General features: G+C 44.1%; 2 protein-coding genes across 2 annotated transcripts; both read left to right on the top strand.

Moving 5' to 3' along the window:
- Positions 1-613: 613 nt before the first annotated feature.
- LOC149305929 (alanine--tRNA ligase, cytoplasmic) lies at positions 614-19265 on the top strand. Its single transcript, XM_089539751.1, has 21 exons — positions 614-688; positions 2672-2835; positions 3704-3892; positions 4454-4599; positions 5552-5743; positions 6255-6399; positions 7183-7328; positions 7600-7708; positions 7814-7964; positions 8831-8955; positions 9931-10075; positions 11283-11461; positions 12338-12451; positions 13296-13502; positions 14346-14530; positions 15033-15141; positions 15510-15623; positions 16232-16351; positions 16783-16869; positions 17901-18014; positions 18526-19265. The coding sequence occupies exons 2-21, from the start codon at positions 2692-2694 to the stop codon at positions 18709-18711; spliced, it is 2907 nt and encodes a 968-aa protein (XP_089395877.1). The 5' UTR covers positions 614-688; positions 2672-2691; the 3' UTR covers positions 18712-19265.
- Positions 19266-20989: 1724 nt separating this feature from the next.
- On the top strand, positions 20990-22951 carry EXOSC6 (exosome component 6). The gene has a single exon (XM_089539578.1). It carries the CDS (start codon positions 20997-20999, stop codon positions 21927-21929), a length of 933 nt encoding a protein of 310 aa, XP_089395704.1. The 5' UTR covers positions 20990-20996; the 3' UTR covers positions 21930-22951.
- The last annotated feature ends 1639 nt before the right edge of the window (positions 22952-24590 follow it).

Genomic DNA, 24590 nt, shown 5'->3' with positions numbered 1-24590 from the left:
GTGCTATGGAATCCTGGGAAGTGGAGTTTGTTGTGACACCAGAGCTCTCTGGCAGAGAAGGCTGAATGGCTCAGAAAACTACAAATCCCAGGATTCCATAGCCTTGAGCCAGGGCAGTTAAAACGGTGCCAGACTGGGTTATTCCTGCAATGTGGACTCAGCCATTCTTTTTTTGCTATTAACAGACCAGTGGTCATTGGTCAAAAGAAAATAGAAAACAGTATCTTCTCTCAAACGTTAGGCTTCCATGTTATTTTGGACTTCAACTCCCATCATTCCTGATGGTTAGCTCAAAAGGCTAAGGCTTCTGGGAACTGAAGTCCAAAACCCTTGGAGGACAAAAATGCTCTTCCCGTAATGGCTGCCTCCATGCCACCTTCAGCCCTTTTCCGGGGAGACCACGTGACTTTCATTTCAGGGCCGTTGCATCAGCCGCATGAAGGGACCTATGACGTCAACAAGACTGGGGCGGGATGGAAGCTGACGAGCAGCCGTTACCACCAATGGTCATTTAGTACCTCGATCTGGCGCCGACGGAGTGGGCGGGCTGACGCTGATGAGCAGCTCTTGCCACCAATCGCGATTAGGCGTTGAGGGAGTGGGTGGGCTAAAAGATATCTGCAGCAAGGTTGGGTGTGAGGTGAAAGGATTGCATGCTGGTCTGGAGCTGCTGAGAGGAAAGAGACAGGTATGGAGAGAGAGAGAGAGAAAGGGGTTGACAAGGGAAGAGCTTCGTGTTCTCTATGCTCCTCTATATATTTATATATATGTGTGTGTATATATATATACACACACACACACACACATATATGTACACACACACACACACACACACACATATATATACACACACATATATATTATATGTATATATATTATGTCTGTATGTTATATGTGTGTATATATATGTGTGTGTGTGTGTACATATAATATGTGTGTGTGTATATATATATACATATATGTACATGTATATATATATATATATTATGTCTATATGTTATATGTGTGTGTATATATATATATATATATAATGTGTGTGTGTGTGTGTGTGTGTGTATATATATATATATATGTGTGTGTGTGTGTGTGTGTGTGTGTATGTGTTTAATCGGTCCCCTGTTTCCCCAAAGGCGCTCAAGGTGGAGTACATGGTGCTCACAACAACCCTGTGGAGTAGGTCAAAGCAGACAAACAAATGGGTGTGTGTGCAAGCTTCATACTCCAGCATTCCAGCTGCATCCGCACTGCGACAATAACCCACTTCAACACCGCTTTAACTGCTAAGGCTTAGTGCTGTGGGATCCTGGGAGACATTTAGCCTTCTCCTTCAGAGAGCTCTGGTGCCACTGCAAACTACAAATCCCAGCATTCCATACTTCTGAGTATGTCAGATTATTTCTGCAGTGCAGATGCTGCCTGCGCCACTTTGGCCCCAAACACAAATGCAGGAATAACCCAGTTTGGCGCGGCTTTAACTGCCCTGGCTCAATGCTGCGAGATTCTGGGGTTTGTCGTTTTGTGAGGCATTTAGCCTTCTCCCTCAGAGAGCTTCAGAACAAACTACAAATCCCAGGGTTCCCTCACACTGAGCCAGGGCAGTTAAAGCGGTGTCAGCCTGGATTATTTCTGCAGTGCAGATGCACTCTACACCACCTGGGTCCAAAACACACTGCAGAAATAACCCAGTTTGAGACCTTTTTAACTGCCCTGCGTTGTGTCAGACACATCTTACTGACTCTATACTGCACAACAGTCAGGTGTTGGCTGCAGTATTGTGTGTTTGGCAAGAGAACAAGCGAAGGACAGCCAGGATTATTTGACCAGAGATGGCTGGTCAAGGGTCTTAACAGTTGCTGCAATATGGCTGTCCTGTGCTTGTTTCCTAGGCCCAAGGTGTTCTTTCCTTTCTCTGTTTTTGCAAAGAGGACAGTGAGTGTGGAATGTGTTTCTGCCTTCTCTTCCCATCAAAGAAACTCCCCTTTTAGCTCCACTTCTGCCCCTTCCCAATCTGATCTGAAAGCCTTCTCTTCTCATCAAAGAAACACCCCTATAACCTGATGTTAAAACTTCTCCAGCACCTGGGAAGTAGTGTTAAGTGGTTGACTTGTACACAAGTATATATGGTAGCTAATAGGTGTTAAGGGTAGTATAGTAATGTTTGTATAACTAGACTATCCAATGTTTCTGACCCTCAGAGTTATAACCATAGAAACAACCCTCTGCCCAAATTTGGGGGCTAAAATTCCTGATCATAGCAAATCAGTTATAGGCTTATATTTACACAGGCAGGTCATCCTGCATATATGGCTTGTAAGTTTAATTGGGTTTGCTACTTCACTCCGAGACACTATTTCTACTTGGCTATGTTGCTTTAGATCTGCCTGCACCTCACTTTAAAAAGTGCTTTTAATACATTTTAGTTGACATCAGAAATGGGAATCTCCTCATTGCCTATAATCCTTGGTATGCAAGGATTAAGCTGTTTGAAGACTGATAGTCCTTGTGTTTTGAATTATGTGGGGCTTACAGTGTCTGAGTAGATGCAATGGGGCTCAGTGCCAGTTGCTATCACCAACAGTGTCTACGATTCAGTTGCTGCAAGTTGTTCTTCCATTGAATTTTCAATGTGTCATTCAAATCCTTGCTTTCTCTCCCCCCTTCTTCTTATCAGCACTGAGTGGCAGTTCCAAGATGGCGACAACTTTAACAGCCAGAGAAATCCGTCAACGATTTATCAATTTCTTTGTGGAGAACCAGCATACCTATGTGCACTCTTCTGCCACCATCCCCCTGGATGACCCAACTTTACTCTTTGCCAATGCGGGCATGAATCAGGTGAGACATGATGTAAAACTCTAAACAAAGTGGACAAAATAGGTAAAGAGAGAGTTTCCTTTCTTTCTTATAACTCTAGAACTAGGTATAATCATCCCTTTGTATCTGCGGGGGTTCTGTTCCGGATTCGCCACTGCAGATGGCAAATTCTGTGGGACCTCAAGTACCATTCTCCTCAATGGCAGTGCAATGTGTGTGCAACCATTGGCTCACCCATGTGCACATCCTGGCATTGAGAAGAACAGGGCAGGGCCATCCACAAGATGCTCCAATCTGCAGATGGCGAGCCAGCAGATAGGAAGAGCCGACAGTTTTGTGACTGCAGGATCAGTGATGTTGATGTGCTCTGGAAGTACTGATAAGGAACACATAAGAACATATAGAGAAGTACCATTTCACATAAAAATGTATAATTAAATTTTGGAATTGAGTGCTACAGGATGTGGTGATGCATTTCTGAAAGGATGTTAAACAAATTTGTGAAGAATCGTGAAAATTCTGGGTTCTTTTTCTATACCACCCTTGGTATGTAGCAGGTAGAATGCTCTCTGAACCAACAGCACACTCAAAAGTAAAGCAAAGTTAAAAAATTATTGAAATGAAGACTAGATGGTGAAAAGCAATACTTGACTATAAAACTTGACTATGACAAGTGAGTACAGTGGGCCCTTTGTCTGCTGGTGTTTGTTCCAGGACTCCTTGTTGATACCAAAATCTGTGGATGCTCAGTTCCCATTAAATACAATATCATAGTAACATGGTGTACCTTATATAAAATGGCAAAATCAAAGTTTGCTTTTTGGAATTTATATTTTTTCTATGTTTGTAGGGTGTCCTTGAACTGAAAACTGTTCTTATTCCCATCTAGTTCAAACCCATCTTCCTCAACACTATTGACCCCACTCACCCCATGGCAAAACTAACGCGAGCAGCCAACACTCAGAAGTGTATTCGTGCTGGTGGGAAGCACAATGACCTGGACGACGTTGGCAAAGACGTCTATCACCACACTTTCTTTGAGATGCTGGGCTCCTGGTCTTTTGGAGATTACTTCAAGGTATGATAGAGACTCTGTCAGCAGCTTTTGCCCAAAATTTAAAGTAATTAGCTGGCTAAGATGAGTCCAAATGATGAATGCAACCTGGTTGTGTTTAATGTCAAAGAAATTCCAGTTCTGCTGAAATTATATGCACATGCATAGGTTAATCTGGTTGCAGTGTTTTTGTTTAGTGCAGCATTTGGACTATTGTGATTAAAAATTGGGAATAACAGAGCAAGGAGGATGTGGAGCCTTATTGGGTGCATCCTAAGGTTGGGACCCTGCAAGCTCCAAAAGCACCTGCTGACTATGCTTCTCTCCCTGCTTGCCTTCCACAGGGAGTGCTTGTGCCCTGTCTCCCACCTTGAGGGGGTGAGGCAATGGGATAACCTCTGTAGGCTTGATTGGGGACTCCAAAAACAGGTTAAGCCTCTGGGTTTAGCAGTTCCTCTCCCCAATACACAACAGTCTGCCCATTTGCCTGTTCTGGTGGTGGTGACAACTGCAGATCTATTTCAGTTTCCTTCAGAATCATTCTAAATGCCAAGACCTCAGGGTTTATTTTCTTTTTCCATTCAGGAATTGGCCTGCAAATTTGCCCTGGACCTGCTCACCAAAGAGTTTGGCATCCCTATTGAGAGGCTGTACGTCACATACTTTGGTGGGAACGAGGCAGCTGGTTTGCAGCCAGACTTAGATTGCAAACAAATCTGGCTGGATTTAGGGTGAGTTGTCTGGGAAATTCCTAGGATGTAGACTGAGCCACCTTTGGGCCTAGATGACCAGGAACTAGCCTTTCCTGATTTCCAGCCTATGCTTGATAAATGCTACATGGGAATTTTCTGCAACTTGGCTCCCTCTGGATATGTTGGATAAAAATTCCCTTTGGATCCAGCTAACATGACTAAAGATAAAGTACTGTGGCAGCTGTAATCCAAAGCATCTGGCGCATACTAGATTGGGGAAGGCTTCTGAGTGGCTAGAGAAGGGTAATCTCTATGATCTCTCTGTCTTCCACAAAAAATAAGTTCAGAGACATTGCTGTGTTAAGACTAGAATACTGATATGCAAAGGGACCTTGTAGCATCTTTGAGACTAATTGAGTGAAAGAAGTGGTAGTGTAAACTTTTGGAGGCTTAGTATACTTCCTTAGACGGCTCCATGTATTTGAGGAAGTAGACTGAGAGTGCATCTACACTGCAGAAATAATCCATTTTGACACTACGCTAACTGTCATGGCTCAATGCTGTGGAATCCTGGGAATTGTAGTTTGTTGTAGCATCAAAGCTCTCTGACAGAGAAGGCTAAATGTCTCACAAAACTACATTTCCCAGAATTCAGTAGCATTGAGCCATGGCAGTTAAAGTGGTGTCAGACTGGATTATTTCTGCAGGTGGGTGCAGCCTATGTCTACTAAATCATATGCTACAACTTCTTTCACTAAGTTAGTTTCAAAGGTCTACAAGATCCCTTTGCATGCAAAGGGAAGCACCTTTATCCATGTACATGTAAAGAATGATTTAGTGTCATGCATAAAAGTATTATTTTACATTTGTCAGTGTGATAAAAATGTTCCTTTAAAAGACATGGAGTCAGCTGAGTGGGTTTTGGCATATGTTTAGCCATTATTGACTTTAAAAAAACTAGTCTTAGTAATTCACTGGGTATTTCTTTCAGTCTTCCAGAGAGCAGGATTCTTCCAGGCAGCATGAAGGATAACTTCTGGGAAATGGGAGATACAGGACCATGTGGACCTTGCAGTGAGATGCACTATGACCGGATTGGGGACCGAGATGCTTCACACCTCGTCAATCAAGATGATCCCAATGTTCTGGAGATATGGAACCTGGTGTTCATACAATTCAACAGGTGGTGCAAGAATTACTTATAGTGGCCTTTGGGTTGCCATAAGTCAGAAAGGGCTTTAAGGCACACAATAACAACATTTAAAATAACATCAAAACATTATCTTGATCAATGTGGATAATATTAGAAATGATAAATGGAGAATTGTTAGATGGGAAGAAAATATTAACAGAGCATTTCAGAAGACAGAATATATAAGACTTGCTATTCAATAATGAAGGACAAATTTATGCCAGTTGGGTAAAGCAGTGTTTTGTTATTTTCAGTTTAGGACATGATGGGTTGCTTGGGTAGCAAGGAAAGCTTTATTACAGATTATACAATTATAACACTTTGATACCATCCTATGGAATCTTGCGAATTGGAGTCTAGGAAGGGGCATTTACAGTTCTCTGTCTGATGAGTTCTGGTGCCTCACCAACCTACAAATCCCAGGATTTGTTCTTACCATTGTTCTTACCATTGTCCTGAGGCTGAGAGTGTAATAATGATGTATTTCTCTTTTCTATGCAAGAGAGGCTGATGGGACCCTGAAACCTCTTCCCAAGAAAAGCATTGATACTGGCATGGGCCTAGAGAGGCTGGTGTCTGTGTTACAGAACAAGATGTCCAACTATGATACAGATCTCTTTGTGCCTTACTTTGAGGCTATCCAGAAGGTACCTGTTCAGATGTGTTGTGGGTGACTGTGTTAACATATGTACAGGCTCTAGTTTCTGTGTCTCTAGCTTCCCTTAAGAGAAGGCTGCATGCCTAGATCTGCTTGGCTGTTAAATCAGTCTTTGCATCTCCTGAGTTAGTCTCACCAGCTGGAACACAGGATCATAGAATTGGAAGAGACAAGGTCACAAGGATCATCTAATCCAACCGTGTGCCATGCAAGAATACACAACTATTATTATTATTAAAGTCCTCCAAAGATGGAGAGTCCACAATTGTCCAAGGCAGTCTATTCCATTGTCAAATAGCTCTTACAGTTAAAAAGAAGTTATTTCTAACTTTTAGATAGTATCTCTTTTCTTGTGGTTAACAGTGTTAGTCTTTGCATGATATGGGCCAGCAGTGCTCACAGTATTAGTTGGCATGAGACAGCAGCCTCATGCTGCAGGTGTGGGGCCTGGAGGAGAGAAAAGGCAGCTTGTGTCATATGGCTGCTTCTACACACATAAAATGAGGCTGCTTATTTCTGTGGTTTTCAACCTTTTCCCCACCATACACTTCATCCTTCAGAATTGCCATTGACCATGATGGCGGGGGCTTCTGGGAGTTGAAGTCCAAAACATATGGAGGACCAAACGTTGGGAACAACTGTTGTGCATTGGTGGGGTGGGTATGAATAGTCCAGAGGGCCTCAGTAGAAAATCTGTTATGTAAACTTGCTCACATGCAATAAGCTTGATCTTTGTTTCTTCAGCATCACTCTTATTTCTTTTTCATCATAGGGCACTGGCTGCAGACCATACAGTGGGCAGGTTGGTGAGGATGATGTAGATGGGATAGACATGGCGTATCGTGTACTTGCTGACCATGCGCGGACCATCACTGTGGCCCTTTCAGATGGTGGAAGGCCTGACAACACTGGGAGGGGGTAAGGGTGTATGTGATTTTTTTTCTTCATGCCAGTTGTGTGAAGCTTCTGTAGAAGACCTGATATGAAATACTTTTGCAGCACCCCAGAAATAATATATGCATACATAAGGGAAAACCATGTGTGTGCATGTCCCTAATAGTATGCAAGCCATGGTCTGTTAATTAGGCAGCGTGAGAGATCTAGGGCAGTGCCAGTGATTAGAAGCTCTGGGATTTTTGCATTAAATGCAAAGACTAACTTCTGCCTGCCTTTTCTTTCCCTTGTGCAGGTATGTTCTGAGGCGCATTCTTCGCCGCGCAGTGCGGTATGCGCATGAGAAACTCAATGCACCCAAAGGTTTCTTTGCCACATTGGTTGATGTAGTAGTAGAATCCCTGGTAAGCCTTTAAACCTGTTCTCTCTCAATTGCTTTTGGGGCTTACATGGGGCAGGGAGGGAAGGAGTGTTACTTGGTTTGGCCTAACAACTCTTACTGCTTTCAGGGTGGTGCTTTTCCTGAACTGAAAAAAGATCCAGAGATGGTGAAAGATATTATTAATGAAGAGGAGGTTCAGTTCTTGAAGACACTCAATAGAGGCCGACGCATACTTGATAGGAAGATTCAGAGCTTGGGGAACAACAAGATTATTCCTGGTGAGAAAGTGAATGCTGTTATGTGCAACACTTGATTATGAATCTTAAGGAAATTGGGCCAAACTGCATGCTTTTTCAAAGCAATGCTCCATCCTCAGTGTCCCAGCTGCGCAAGTGTTTATGTGATGCTATAAAGGATTCCTGTTTCCTGATGTAAAATATTATGAACACTTGAACTTTAAGAACATTCCTGTAGACAATGGGGCTGTAAATAGGGGAGATATGAATGATAATAAGCAACTATTTGCATAAGCCATCTTAACCTCTATGAGTGTGCCTCATCATGGCAGTTCTTGTTCATTTCTATTTTGCCCATGCCTCTTCTCATGGGATTTGAGCAGACATTCCTTCTTGTCTTTTTAAACCACACATTCATGCTATCCACTGTTCCATTCATCTGCTCACCGGGGGTGTTTGTGTGTCTTGCTTTCTGATGAGAAGATCTCACAGGATCCTCCAACTTAGGTTTCTCTTTGTAAACAAAAAAGGGATGCTAGATGGTTTTACTGTTCTTTCTATTTGGACACAAATGAAGGATAATCCATACTGTTTTTCAAACTTGCATTCGATCACCCTAGGCTGAAGGGAGAAATTAAATCTTTCACTTCAGAGAGTTTTGAGAAAGGAGAGAAACAGCAGGCTTTTCTGCTGATTTTTCTTTTCTTCTCAAATTAAGACAAGATTCTCCCTTCAGGCTTCTTTGCTTGATAGAAGTCTTGAGGAATTAGCAGCGAGGACAAACAGAAACCTGGCTAGTAAGCCAAGATCACAGTTATAAACCCTGTAGAAATCTCGCAAGGGAGAATGTAGGCTAGTTGTGTGGTATGCCAGTAATCTGACTGTTTTCCTTTCTCATTTCTCTCTAGGAGATACTGCCTGGTTGCTGTATGATACCTATGGTTTCCCTGTGGATCTGACCGGGCTCATTGCAGAAGAGAAGGGCCTCAAGGTTGACATGGAGGGTTTTGAAGAGGAGAGGAAGACTGCACAGGTGGGTCTTGGCTCATCACCAGCTTAGAAGACAGTTTTCTCCTCTACAGGGCATATCAGAAGAGTAATATATTTGTAGGCTTGAATGTCTTGCCCCAAGGACTGAACATTTGTTTAAAAATACAAAAGAAAATCTAAATATTAAGTGTATATAGCTTGAAATAGCTCAGTTGAAATAGTTCAGTTGCACATTAAAGAGTCATAGCATGTCAGCTAAAATATATTACTATAATGTGAGGTTGTTGGGGTAAAGAGTAATCACCCCTTAATTTATTTGCCTCATTTAATTAAAATGCACTGCCTAGATTTATGATAGAGAAGGCACAAAGTGAAAGTAAAGCAAAATGCAGCACTGATACTTACTGACGTACATGTGCATAGGAAAAAAATCAAAGCCAAAATAGATTATTAACCAGTCAACACAATGAAAGTCCATATGTAGAGAAGAACCAGTCAGCCGCATCTCTGTGGCAGCCCTCCTTTAATGTGGTGCCCTCCAGAAGTTTTGGACTGTAACTCCTATATTCTCTGATGGATGGCCATTCTGGCTGGAGCTGATGGGAATAGTCATCAAAAACATCTGGAGGGTGCCACATTAGAGAAAGCTGTTTGATGATAAGGGCTTGCAAAGTTTCAGATACTGTTTGGTCTTAGAAAAATGTGTTTTGCTAACACCAGTCCATGGTAATCTTCGGGACCTATGTTTGGGCTTGCTGCTGAGTTTTCTATATCCTTTATTCCATTGTTTTCTCAGCCAACTTTCCAATTGCGATGGATTTGGTAGTACTGACCTTAGTCTATTGAGAATTAATTGAAGGCAGAAATGGGCATTCTGAACATCTGTTTTGCATCCCACCTGAGCTTCATTGATCAGCCTGCCCCTGCTTCCCCTTTTCTGTCTTCTGTCGGTTAACAAAATAGAAATCCATGTCATACTGAGGGCTTTCTTTTACATCTTGTCTTGTTATATTCACAGCTGAAGTCCCAGGGCAAGGGAGGAGGTGATGAAGATCTCATCATGTTGGACATCTATGCTATTGAGGAACTCCGCTCCAAGGGGCAGGAAGCCACAGATGACTCTCTGAAATACAACTACTCATCTGATCCCAGTGGCACCTATGGTAGGTTCCCGACTGTTTCCTATAATGCCATCTCTTCTCTCACATTCCTCAGGCAATGTCAGAAAAAGTGGCTTCAACAGGTCAACTGTAGCAGCTTTTATACTTTGTTTTTTTCTGGAAAGCTGTTTGTCTAATGGATAATAGAGCCATGTGAACTAACAGCTGAATCCTGAGTTTATAGACTGGATTTTTTAAAAAAAATAACCAAATTTGGTTTAGGTGATTTTGGTTGAAAAATTGTCAGAGGCTTTTTAAATGCTTGATTTTGTCTGTATTTAAGGCAGAGGGGTAAGGAGAGTGCAGCCCTGGGGCTGTATGTACCCCCCCCCCCCGGCTCTTTTTGTATCTGGACCCATCCCAAACCAGCCTGATACAGTGATTTGACCATGACTTCAGAGACTAGGGCTTGAATCCCTACTCTGACGTGCAAACTCACTGATTTGCATTGGTCATAAACAAATAAACAAAAAATATTGACCCTCCTTGAAAGCTTCATCCCAAATATATCCAGGGGTGACTTCTTTTCTTTCACCAATCTCAATTTTTCTTTTGATTTCCATGTGGTTGCCAAACTCACAGAGTTCGCCTTTTTTAACATGTTGGGGGGGGGTGTGGTGAGGTGGGCTTATCTGCTTTTACCTTCTCTGTCTGTTTCATTGTTTATGTATGCTTAGTAAGAGATTTTGGAGGCAGCTGCTGCTTACCTTGCTTGTTATAGGCAGGCACACACAGCTACAGTAGGATTGGCTAGGATAAAATCCTGTTCTTTCCTAGGTCAAGCTTTGTTGAATTGTTTACTGTAGACACATTGTTGCAACCCAACACCAAAAATCTTTTTCCATTACTCCTTCCCATCCTTTCATTGTCAGTGCCACTAAAAAAACCTCAAGCTAGACTGTGGTTCATGGGGAAAGTAGGGGCTGGCAGGCATAAAGAGCCTTTGAAAAAAGAGCTTCAGTGTCAGAGGCTTTGTTAACTATGGTATGCTTGTATCAATGTTTTGACCACGCTTTCTCTTCAAGGGTTTTTTAAAAGCAGGTGGAGATACTTTGGTTATGAGCTATGTGCCCCAGCATATATTAGAAAGCTATGTTATTCCAGCATCACATTGATTTTGCCAGTTCCTCTTTCTGTTTGTTTGGCTGTTTCCTAGTAAAGCAAAGAGCCTTTTCTGCCCCGAATCTCACAGTTTTCCCCCAATGTATAGAGTTTGACAGCCCTGTGGCCACCGTGAAAGCCCTTCGTCGGGAGAAGATGTTTGTGAATGAGGTGTCTACAGGTCAAGAATGTGGGGTTGTGCTGGACCGGACATGCTTTTATGCTGAGCAGGGAGGACAGATCTATGATGAAGGCTATCTTGTTAAGGAGGACGAAAGCAGTGAAGATGTAAGTTGGAGATGTTTTAAGCGAGTGATAGGGTGCATGTTTAGCATGCCCAGAGATTCAGGTTCAGTCCATAGCACTTAAGGAGCAGGATTAATGTCAATTCTTGGTGCTCAGCATTTCATGTTAGAGGGTGTTTTGGTCATTTATTACACACACACACCATTTTCCACCATTATTTAGGCACCAACTTAATGTCTTATTCCCCTAGGCTTTTCATGGTTAAGGTACTACTTGTGCTGTTGTATTACTTACCATTTTGCTAATCAATGAGATCATTTCTATTGTAATTTTTATGTGTATGTGTTTTTATGCTTCATGCTGTAATTTTTTGACCTTTTAAAATCCAGTTATTATCCTTGATTTTAGTTTTGTATGTTCCTTTCTAGTAAAGAAATTATATCATTTATAAATAATTTCAGTGGTCCCTCCACATTTGCTGGGTTTAGGCATGAAGGACCCCTGTGGAAATGCTGCAAATAAAAAAAACACAACACTATTCTTTTTAACTAAGATAACACCTCCGTAGGAATCTCTAGATCCTCCAGTGCAACTCTGTGGTCAACATCTGCCAGATATTGATCATAGACTCATGCAGGAGACACAACTCTATGGTCAACTTCTGGCAGAATTGAACAGGAGGACCTAGAGATTCCTAGAAAGAACATATTAATCAAAACTGCAAATAATCAAAGCCGCAAAAGTCAAAGCCATAAATGTGGAGGGCCAACTGTAAAGTTACATCAATCTCTGATGTTGTTTGGCATTTCCAGCTGCAAGTGCAGATGTTGGTTGAGTAATTGATTGAAGGAGCTGTGCTCTGATTCTGTTCTTATCCTTGTTGAGAGTCAGCTAACACCTGTTATTTGGTTTCTGCAGAAGACAGAATTTACAGTGAAAAATGTACAAGTGCGTGGAGGTTATGTTCTCCATGTGGGCACAATCTATGGGAGCTTGAAGGTGGGAGACACTGTACGATTGTACATTGATGAAGTAAGTGACTCATGTAGGAACAAACTCTGTTCTGTACCCAAGATCAAAGCATGTTTAATTTAAATTTATTTATTTGTTTAGAATATTTACACATTGCTTATCAGCCACAGGCTCCCTTTCCATCCTGTGATATGTTTATTCATTCCATTCCATTGTCATGCTGGTCTTCTTCAAATATGATTAAAGCATGTTACCTGGTTTCTTCCCTGCACTACAACACTTTCACCTTAACAACAATCCTGTGAGATTGGTTAGGCCGAGGAGTAGTTATCCCAGTGTCGTGCAGAGAGTTTGATGGTGAAGTGAGAAATTAATCCTAGGCATGTGACACTCTTAACTATTATGCTGCTGTAACATATAGTATCAGGAGTTGCAGAAGAATATTTGGTGACTGAGATGGCTGACAGTTGTATTCTCAGGGACTACACTTTTACACATTAATTTGAGAAATTGTCACATGACCCATTCCCAGGTGATCGGTCCCTTCTCTTTTCTCCCATTGTCCCTGCCAGTTGAGGTGACCTGGGCAGATTCATTTTTGTGGTAGTACTTTGCCTCTGGCATACTGTTACAAGGGTTCTTTGCCAGTTTAGTGAATTTCAGGCAGCATGCTAAGACATCTTTTTCCAGTGCATGCTTAAAATTGCTTTGTGGGCAAAAGGTAGCAAACAGGCTACCAGCTGACTCCTTGGCTTTAAGCACCTTTGGGGAAGTCGTATTCATTTGTTTTTATCTGCAGCAAATACTGTTCCACCATTAACATAAGATTCACTGTATTCTTTATAACAAGCATCCTTCCGCTGTCCCACACCACTCCTCACTCTCATCCATCTTTGCCTTGCAGCCAAGGAGAAGGCCTGTCATGAGCAACCATACAGCCACCCACATCCTCAATTTTGCCTTACGTGGTGTGCTGGGGGAAGCTGACCAGCGAGGGTCCTTGGTTGCTCCAGACAGACTTCGGTTTGATTTCACAGCCAAAGGAGCTATGTCTACTCAACAAATCAAGAAAGCAGAAGAGATTGCCAATAAGATGATTCAGGAAGCAAAGGTATGATGGGAGAGAATATCATTTGTGCTGCTGTATTATAATTGCTATGTGAGTCCATATGGTGTTCACCAACTTTCCTGTGTGCCAACCTTGAATTTAATAGCTCGCCTAATTGCCATAGGCAAGTTCATGGAATTCCTTTCAGGCAAGTGAGCCAACTGGCAAAGGAACATACTGCTCCAGCCCTATTTGACCAGCCTGTTTGGACTTCATGCTGACAGAAGAGATAGCAAGTCCCCTTTCTCCACAGCCAGCACAAAAACCAAGGTCTGGCAGAATAAGGACAGAAATAAATAATTTTTGTGGGTTTTTGGGGCTATGTGGCCATGTTCTAGAAGAGCTTATTCCTGACGTTTCGCCAGCATCTGGGCTGGCATCTTCAGAGATGCCACCTCTGATGCCACTTTCCTTCCCCACCTACCCGTATGTTTTGAATTGCAACTTTCACCAACCTATGAGAGCATGACCAGTGATCCAGTGATTGGCAGGGGGCTGGACTAACTGGCCCTTGTGGTCCCTTCCAGCTGTAAAGATTCTGTGATTCTAAAATGAGAGCTGTAATCCAAAATGGCTGAGGGTGCCAGGGTGGAGAAGACTGATTCTAGCATAGATTTCCCTTTGTTATAGACCTGAGATTAAGGATTTCTGCATGAAGAAGTTTAAAGTGAAGTTGGCATTAGTGGCTGTAGTTTACCTGTGTGAGGTCTGGCCTCTGACCTGGTCATCTGCAGGTATGCTGGCCTAGATGAGTTCTGGAAACTAATCTTAAGGATAACTTTTCTAAGCTTTGATAGTTCTTCACCAGGATTAACTTTCCTTTTTTTTTCCCTTCATGTTTCCCAGGTGGTATATGCCAAGGATTGCCCGCTGGCATCCGCCAAAGCCATCCAGGGTTTACGAGCAGTATTTGACGAGACCTACCCTGACCCTGTCCGCGTTGTCTCAATTGGCATACCCATTGAGGACATGCTGGCTGATCCTTCTAGTGCCGCAGGGGCCATCACATCTGTTGAGTTCTGTGGAGGGACGTGAGTACAACCAGAGAGCCTGGGGAGAAAATGGGACTCCAATCCATAGAAAGAGAGCTGTGTTCCATGTGCACAGCTCTCTGTGGAACAGAGATCTGAAAAGGTTGCTCAGTGCTGTCTTTCTGCTTTGCACACAACTTCATAGCATGTAAATCAATACCTGTTGCTTGTTTACCTATGTGTGTGTGTTGCATCAAGTTTAAAGAATTTACAGAAAGGAGCAGACTGAATATTTTATTATTGTTTTTGTATCTTTTTTGCGGGGAGGGGCTATATCTTTTATTATACTCTAATCAACAAATAACAAAGCACCCAGGAGTACTGACATGTAGATAATTGATCAGAGCAATTAATACTTTAGACTATGAGTCTTAAGGCTCAGGCTTGCTTGGTGTGTTCCAAAGAAAGTGTTAGTGTCTGGGCTCTAAAGTAACTCTCAAGGTTACCTCTGAAGGTAACAACTGCCTCAGCACTTTGTGTGACAAACTGCTATTTTCCACAGGCATTTGCAGAACTCCAGCCATGCTGGCCACTTTGTAATTGTGTCAGAGGAAGCCATTGCTAAGGGCATCCGGAGAATAGTGGCAGTGACTGGAGCAGAAGCCCAGAAGGTGAGTGGGAGGGGAATGGGCAGGTGTATGGGAAAAGGTTAGGTACAGAGCTTGAAGAAGTTAATTTTTTGGACTGCAACCTCTAGAATCAGCAAACCACTATAATGGGCATTCTGGGAACTACAGTCCAGAATGATAATTTACCAAGCTCTGTCAAGTCGATGAAACTGACAAGTATGTGTGTGTCTGTGCATGTGTACATGGATGTACACGTAGAAATGTAGTGTTTCACACAGATCCTGTTTGAGTGAGCAATATTTTACTATGCCTTTGGTTGATCTTTAGTTGTTTTGGCATGCCAAAAAGTAAAAGTCACCTCTTTTTAATTGCTGATTGGAATTATGAACTGTTTCATTCCCCTCTCCAAGGCACTGAGAAAAGTGGACAGTCTTAAAAAGCTGCTTGCTGATCTGGAAGTCAAGGTGAAGATTCAGACTGCTCCCAACAAAGATGTCCAGCGTGAGATTGCAGACCTTGGCGAGGTATGGGGAGTGGGGAAGGAAAAGGAGATTGCAGCATGTTATTCAGAATTCTTGTCAGATGGTTCATCTAAGTGCCAACTAAGGCAGCACCAGTTTGCTAAAAGCTGATCGGGAATCTTCTGTCTTTGCTGTATTGATTTCTAGGTAGGGCTGTAGGTACCTCACCAAAACATCTTAACAATATCTTTACAAGATGTACACATTCTGAGACTTTGATGAATTGTACAAAATTATTTTGCATTATCCTGTTTATTTGTGGCACAAACAATCACTGCAATCCATGAAAGGAGAACTGGGAATTTTGCAATGACTGAAGCAGACCATTCTAATCTTGGTCCCTTGGTCAAGACATTAACAACCCCTTTAGGTCTTTGGTGCATTTCTGAGATTTAATCAGGTGCTGGCCATGTTTACCTGTAGGGAATCCTGAGAGCTAGAAATATGTTTAATGAAAGCTAAGATTCTAAAAGAGTAAATTCTGCCCTTGTACACCGTGATCATAGAAATGGGGGGAAATGAGACCCCTGCTTGTAATGATTGGAATGGAGCATACTGGGTTTTCTCTGTTATAGTTGGGCTGTTGTGACTTGAAATTCTTCCATCTACAGACCCTGGCCACTGCTGTCATTCCTCAATGGCAGAAAGATGAACTCAGAGAGTCCCTCAAAGCACTAAAGAAGATTATGGATGATCTAGATCGTACCTACAAAGCTGACATCCAGAAACGAGTGAGCACTTATCATTATATGCAAGAATTCATCTGTATACACTGCTGTGTTTCCCTTTGCAGCATGTGCTAATGGTGAACATGAAAGGGCCATGCCTCTGTTTTCAACAGAGCGGTAGCTCTCTCTTTTACCATGTGGCTATTGCCATTATATGCTGGGGTTTGCATTTCCTGCAACTTCTTTCAGCAGCCCCTCAGGAAGGAAGGTCTTGGAAATGGGACTCTGATTTTTACCAACCTGGCCCCAGTGTGTATAACTTTTTTGTCCCAGATGCACTGTCTGTTTTGGACTCCTGTTATCTGTATCCTGTGAGAAGTCAGAATGTAATATTAAAAATGCCTCTCTGCATCTGTTGTATTCTTTCCTCCTGTCACTGGCATTTCCATGGTAGTTAATCGACCAAAATGTCTCCTCTTTCACTGTTCCCATAGGTTCTTGACAAGACAAGACAGCTTATTGAGGCTCATCCTAACCAGCCACTGGTCATTTTGGAAATGGAGAGTGGAGCATCTGCAAAGGTAATTCACATGGATGGTAGTAACATCCCTTCACAGACACCAGTTGTTTTAATAAAGCAAATGTGTTCCATTCATGGGGAGAGACTCAGATGTGGAAAAAGTTACTTTATTGGATAATAGCTTGCAGAACCTCCCACCCCTCGTGTGCATGGCCACTGGGGGATTATGGGAGATGTGATCCCACAAAGTAGTGTTTCTAACTTCTAGAGCGAACCTCTGTAGTGTCCTATGTGTAGCAGTCCCAGCACAAATGTTAAATAGACCAAAAGAGGTAAAAATACAAGCTGAGGAAAATGAATAAAACCATCATCAAAAGCAGCTCTTTTTTAAAAGTTGCTTTCACAGAGTCCAATTCCACTGCAATTCAGGGTAATTATTCTGTCTTCACAGTCTAAGAAACACATGGGAGCAGATCCCATGTGGCAGCAGATCTCTGCAGAAAGTGTCATATGAAATGGCAGAGATCCCTCTCGGCTAGACATGTCCTTGTGCTTATAGGGAATCAGACACATGTCACTGGTCCATGGCAGCCATTTGGGCCTTTGAAGACACACCCTTGACCGTGCAGGCTAGGGCTGATAGGAAGTGCAGCCCAGCAACATCTAGAGTTGTGTAGAACATAGGAGCAAGCTACTTTACAGTGATTTAGATAATTTGTTCATCTAAACCAGTTTTGTTTTAGGTTGGCAGTATTGTTCTTATTGTCCCATTGGCTGCTGGGGGTGTCTTAGAGACATTAGGAAAGTGATGAGAAAAAACTGCTGCCTGATTCTTTTTGCCAGGGATTGAGTGTGAAACTTCCAGTACTATAATGGGAAGCATTAGTCTTTCTTCAAATGAGAATTGTAGAGATAAAGAATGCTTGAAACAGCATCCATGGCAGACCATATCTCTGCTACTAACCTACAGGAGAGAAATCAGCCTTCCCAATGTCTTGTTTGGACGCTGAGACCAGATCAGTTCCTGATCACATAAGCAAGGAGCAAACCTGACCTGTGCTTTCTCTGAACCTTACATATGCCATTTTGCAGGCACTGAATGAATCCTTGAAGCTCTTGAAGACCCATTCACCTGAGACAGCAGCCATGCTTTTCACAGTGGATAATGAAGCTGGCAAAATCACCTGTTTATGCCAAGTTCCTCAGGTAAATCCAGGATTCATGGGATGATATTTCAGCAGTGGCTAATCCATGGTGCACCAATGGTCATGATAGAAATAATTTGGATAAGTGGAGGAGTAGACCCCACATTGACTGTAGATGTAAAAGTGTTCATATTGATAGTTGTTGGAGCCTGGAATCATTAGCTTTGTAAATATATATAGAATCGAGTGGATGCTGCAGGGTCTTCATGCAGATCCCTACCCTGTTTATTGCTCCCCTCCTTGCAAACCTGCTCAGTTTATCACTAACATTTTGCAGTGTGATAGTGGGAAAAGTGGCACTGACACTTAAAAATTGGCAGGCAGTCACCAATGGTTGGGGAGCTGTATTGCTTTCTGTAGGATCTCAGAAGACTGCCCTCATCATATCATCTCTATACTCCAGTTTTTTTGCTAATGCTAATAATATGCTAATAATAACCATACTTTTGACTTCCTGTCCTTGGGCTGTTTTAGGCCCATTGTCTAATACTCTCTCTTCCCATCTTTTTCAGGATGTTGTCGGTAAAGGCCTAAAGGCTAGTGAATGGGTTCAACAGGTATCAGGTCTGATGGATGGCAAGGGGGGTGGGAAAGACCTCTCAGCTCAGGCAACAGGCAAAAACACTGACTGCCTCATGGATGCCCTGAAGGTGGCCACGGACTTTGCCAAGCTCAAACTGGGTGAGCTGAAGAACTGAATCCAGTCTGAGTGAGAAAATTCAAGAAGGGAAGCCTTTTCAGTCCATAGGATAGAAGTTTAGTGGTCTCTGTGGAAACAAAGCTTGCGCATTGTTGTCCTTCTAAACTCATCGGCTAAGGCAGTAACCAAGCAAAGTGGCTATGTAAGGCAATGACCTGAACACAGAACGTGAGACCCAATGACTGCACAAGTTCTAATCTAAATGTGTTAATAATTGAGGCATCTTAGGGTGCCTGCTGTCAAATAATAGTCCTCCTTTTTGCACATGTGTGTCACTACTTCCTGACGTTCTAAAACTAAATATCTTTGTACACTTTAAAGGGGGACATTGTCTACAAATTCTATCCATGCTCAAGCACTTGAGATGTTCAGCATGTGCAGGAGTGAGCATCAAAGCTGCTATCATCTCATCCCTTGTGTCTGTAACTGTGGAAGCTTTTCCCTCTGTTCATAGTATTAACCTCTGTTGTAGCAAAACCTGAGCCAGACTGTGCCCTGGTGTGAAGAGTTGTGGTTAACTAGGTTCCATGCTGAATAAACAGATGCAATGTACTTAAGTGAGTGAGTTGCTACTGAAACAAAACAATGGCCACATGTACGCTTCTTGTATAGCCATGCATTAATGTGATGTGCAGAAACAGAAATGAACTGCAGCAAGCCTCTGGTTTATAAATACATACCCTTCCTGCACAGCCAAAAATACTTGTTTGGATATGTTGCTGTCTCTTAACTGGAGTGGTAAATTGTGCTTTAAAATGAATGGTAACCCCCCTTTGAACAAATCCCTCGCCAAGAAAACCTCATGAAAGGTTGGCCTTAGGAGTTGCCACAAGTCAGAAACAACTTGAAGGCACACAACAACAAACAAATGCGGAGCACCACTAAAGATTTACCCTGAACACCACATGGCATGACTGGAAATTATTACTGTAATACCTATAGGAACATTTACTAGTATGCATGTCTTAGGATATGCCTTCAACTTTCAAAGTGGGGAAGCTTTTTTGGGGTGCAGAGACACGTCTTCTCCCCACTGACTCCTCTCCAGGCCAGATCATATACATCCCTTTTGGAGGATGCCATTCTGGAAGCTTGATCTAGCAGTAACTACTTTTGCTTAGAGTTCCCCAAAATGTAGACCAAAAAAGTATCCCAGGCACTTTGTACTGACTAGTTTGCAAAATAATGCAAATACAAGTGAATGGTATCCTAATCCAAAGTGGCTGCTATAGTACAAGGTTTTATAAAGGGGCCACAGAACACAGTTGCCTTTCTAGAAGAGGAAAGAGTCAGGCAGCAGGATGTAACAACTGAGGCTGGCTGCATGTTTTCTGCTGCTCCAGAGAATGGGACCCAGAGCAATGGATGCAAAGTACAGGAAAAGGGATTCCATTTCCCCATTGGGAGGAACCTCCTGACAGAGCTGTTCCAACAGTGGAACACACTCCTTCCTTGGAAACTGTGGTGGAGTCTCCTTCCATGGAGGTCTTTAAGCAGAGGCTGGATGGCCATCTGTCAATGGGGATGCTTTGACTGAGAGTTCCTGCATGGCAGAATAAAGGGGTTGGACTGGATGACCCTTGCGCTCTATGATTCTATGAATCAAAATGCAGCAAAGCCTTGCCTTGCCTATGGCCAGATAGTCCTCCAAGGCTGCCTTGCTGCAAGGAGGATTCTGAGGGCTGTGCTCCCAAATCTGTCTTCTAAAGACAACTAATGATTTATCATAAGCCAGGATCCCAGGAGGGATATGGACATAGAACCAATGGCAGATCAAAAGCCAGGTCACAATAAGGGGAGTCAAGCAAGACACTCTGAGAGTGGTGGGGTCTCCCTGCTTTGGAGGCTTTTTAAAGCAGAGGATGGAAGGCCATCTCTTGGGGAGCTTTGACTGAGAGTTCCTGCATGGCAGAAGGGGGTTGGGCTGGGTGGTCCCTGGGGTCTATTCCAGGCAATGGTCCCCAAATGTGCCCCTGAAGAGATCCTGGACTTCATCTCCCAGAAGCCTCGGTCATTATTGGCTTAAAAGAGAACAGTTTGTGGCCCGCTGAATAGCAACGGTCCCTAAACTCTGCCCTTTAAGAGCGTTCGGACTTCATCTCCCAGAAGCCTCAGCCATGTTGGCTAATAGTCTGGGATTGTGGGAGCTGGAGTCCGCAAGCCTTAAAAGAGCCAGTTGGAGCCCTCCGAGGCGGCAGGGGGCGCTGCGGGGCAGAAAGGTGGTGTGAAGCGGAAGCGGAAGCGGCGGCGCTTGGGTTCACTTCCGGTCCTGGCGCGGAGGCCATGCCGCTGGACCACCGCCGCGTTCCTGGGCCGGAGGAGTCTCAGTCTCCGCTGCTGTTCGTGAGGGCGGGCGGCGATGGCAAAGCGGAAGCGGAAGCAGTATGGACTTCCGGCCGTGACCCTTCCCGCCTGCAGCCGCTGTTCGCCCGCGTGGGGCTGCTGAGCCAGGCCAAGGGCTCCGCTTACGTGGAGCTGGAGGGCGGCACCAAGGTGCTCTGCTCGGTGGCCGGGCCCAGGGAGGCTGGCGGCGGCCCGGGAGCGCCGGCGGGGGAGCCCCGGGGCCGGCTGCTGTGCGAGTTCCGGCGGGCGCCCTTCTCCAGCCGCGGGGCCCGTTGCCACCCGGCGGAGCGGGAGCCGGAGCTGGGCCTGGCGCTGCAGGAGGCGCTGGAGCCCTGCGTCCGCCTGGGGCGCTACCCTCGGGCCCAGCTGGAAGTCAGCGCCCTGTTGCTGCAGGACGGAGGCTCCGCCTTGGCCGCCGCTCTCTGCGCCGCGGGGCTGGCCTTAGCCGACGCCGGAGTGGAGCTCTATGACCTGGTGGCCGCCTGCGCTCTCTGCCGGAAACCGGGGCCTCAAGGAGAGTGGCTGCTGCAGCCCAGCGAGGCCGAGGAGCGCCTGGCCGGCAGAGGAGGAGCCCAGCTCACCCTGGCCCTGCTGCCCTCCCTCAACCAAGTGGCCGGGCTCCTGGGCAGCGGAGGAGGAGGAGGAGGAGGAGAGGCCGAGAGCTGGGCCACCGCCCTCCGCTTGGGCCTCGATGGCTGCCAGCGCCTCTATCCGCTTCTCCGGCAGAGCCTCCTCCGCGCCCTGCGCCCAAAGAAGGGAGACCAAGGGACAGTGATGGCCCCCGAAGACAAGGAGGACGATGGCGAGGGACAAGACAGGGCTTCAGCTTTGCCTCCAGACTCTTCCAGGGAGTTCAAAACTGGAGGCTTCTGAGAGGCAGAGTCGGCATCTGCTGCGCCGCACCACAGCCCTGTTTGACACGGCTCCATGCCATCACACTTCTCCAAAAACTACCTTTAACACAATCCGATCGCATGAATTGCCATGGCTCCATGCTATGGGATTCTGGGGTGGCTACATGCCTCCAAAAACTACGTTTCCCAGAATTCCAGAGCATGAACTGCCATGGCTCCATGCTGTGGGGATCTAGGAACTACCAAATGGTTCCAAAAGCTACCTTTAACACAATCCGATTGCATGAACCGCCATGGCTCCGTGATATGCCATTGTGAGAACTACTAAATGGCTCCAAAAACTGCATTTCCCAGAATTCCAAAGCGTGGTGTCAAATCAGATTGCTGCAGTGTGGGTGCAGCTCAAGAGTGGATCCCACTACACTCCTTTTCAGCCCTTGGAGTCTCTCTTTCCACAAGTCTTTCCTTGGCAGGGATTCCTAGGTTGAGCGAATGTGAGCATCCTGGCTTTAGGTCCCCAAGGACTGCATCCAGGGAAGACTAGGCTATATGTACCCCTTGCCCACTTTGTGTCTGGAACCAGGCATGCCTTTCTCTAAGGACTAGCAGCAGTATCTGTCTCGGAAGATGGGCCTTTGGCCTTGAGTGTGTGTGAGGAGTCTGGAGAATTTGAACTGGATACTTCTGCAAGGCAAAGGCACAACGTCCAACCAGAACGGCTTGAGGAGAAGCACACACCGACAATAGACCAACCCAGGAATACTTTCAAACTGCTTTCTGTGAAAGAATGGACCGATGCCATTATTCATGTTTTGGTTTATCACTGTCTCCCCAAACTTGGTGCTCTTCAGATGTGCTGGACTAGAACTCTGTTGTTCCTATCCATCAGGAGATACAATCCAAAATACCCAGATAGCACCAGGTTGGAGAAAACTGAGCTAGAAAGACTTTTATTATTAACTACAGTTGGTATCCATTTTGCTATGAGCAGTTAATGTCAAACTAGGTTACAAGAAAATAAAAGTTTTGTTACTGCCTGGAGTTTTGGTTTGGTTTGAACTGCTGGAGTTGTGTCATAGCAGAGGCCCTGCCTTAAGAAAATGATGCCACCATCTCTCCCTGAAATTTGTAGATTTGAAAAGAGTTGTACTTAGACCCTTAGAGATGGCTTCAGAACTACTTGGCAGAGAAAACCGGTGGGTTTTGCACTGAGGGAAGCAGTAGTTCTTAAACGCAAACTCTGAATTCTTCCTGGTGGCATTTGTTAGGTTTAATTCCATTCTTTAATATATATCAGTTTTAATTATATATATCCGTTATTTGTGAAGTCAAAGGCTTTCATGGCCACATCCATGGTTTTTTTGTGGGTTTTTTGATCTATGTGGCCATGTTCTAGAAGAGTTTCTTCCTGACGTTTCGCCAGCACCTGCGGCTGGCATCTTCAGAGAAACCCATTATTTGTTGGGCAAAATGTCCCTTTAAGAAGTGGTAAAATAACTTCGATGGCTGTAAATGTTAAGAAACACCAGGTGTCAACCCTAATGGTATCATCACTGTATATAAGGGCTCTGGAATCCAGGACAGGTGTGGGTTAAAGAGAGGAGTTGGTGTTTTGGAGGGTTTGTAGAGTGTGTTTGTTGGAGAAGTGGATTGTAGGTAGCAGACAGTATATGTTGACAGAAGTCAGAGCTTCTGTTGTAAATGTATTTTGCAACAGGAAGATCAAAGCCTCCAAGGACTTGGGAAGAAGTCAACTGTGCCTGCGCCTTATTTCATGTTGGTCAGTGCTCTGTTGCTAAATAGTGCACACTGGGTTGTGCTTCTGCACTCTGCAATGAGCTCCTGTTGAGGTCAAGCATCTCAGAAAGTGCTGATCGTTGGCTTGGGCCTAGTTTTTGTTTGTTTTGGTTACTGCACACCTGCAGAACACAGGAGAGCTAGCATTATTTCCTTTAGGAAATAGGCTACATTTATATCTGTTTTATTTCCTGTCCTCCATCTTGTTCTAATTGTCTTAAATGGCTGGTACTATATATTAGATTACTACTTTAAAAAAAATGCCTTTTGGGCCAGCCCTGACTGGATATAAGAATTAAAACTGGTATTGCTGCAAAGGTGGTGAATGCAGGCCAGGACAGTTAGTCAAGGTGGACAATTTTATCATGGTTTGTGGATGTCTTTAATGATAGTAAAGCTTCAATATTATCAAACACACTTTAAAGTACATTATAAATTTCTGAGATGTAGCAACTACCTTCAGGATACTGTCCCCTGTGTTCTTTGTGGAAGGTGTCAGGAACATTTATTTTAGATTGATGCAGTCTTTAATCAAATAGGTCCTTTGCAGAACAGCTGCTCTAAGAAACTGATGGGCTGTGGCCTCTGGAAGATGGAGGGGTAGAAAGAAGGCCAGCAAATCCTAGACTCAGTGCTGTTCAACATCTTTATCAGTGATTTGTGTGATGGAATAGAGGGCATGCTTATCAAATTTGCAGATGACACTAAATCATTCAAAATGACCTTAACAGATAGGAAAGCTGAGCCAGGACTAAGAAAATGAATTTCAGCAGGGAGAAATGTAAGAGACCACACTTGGAAAGTAAAAATGAAATGTATAGATATAAGATGGGTGACTCAAGGCTTGACTCTAGGAGTCTTAGTGGACCACAGCTATGTGATG

This window comes from Sceloporus occidentalis, unplaced genomic scaffold (assembly GCF_023333645.1).
Source record: "Sceloporus occidentalis isolate IW3139 unplaced genomic scaffold, rSceOcc1.0.p SCAF_10, whole genome shotgun sequence".
Lineage (NCBI taxonomy): Eukaryota > Metazoa > Chordata > Lepidosauria > Squamata > Phrynosomatidae > Sceloporus > Sceloporus occidentalis.
Note: the sequence above shows the minus strand (reverse complement) of the source record. Positions and strands in the feature narration are given on the sequence as shown.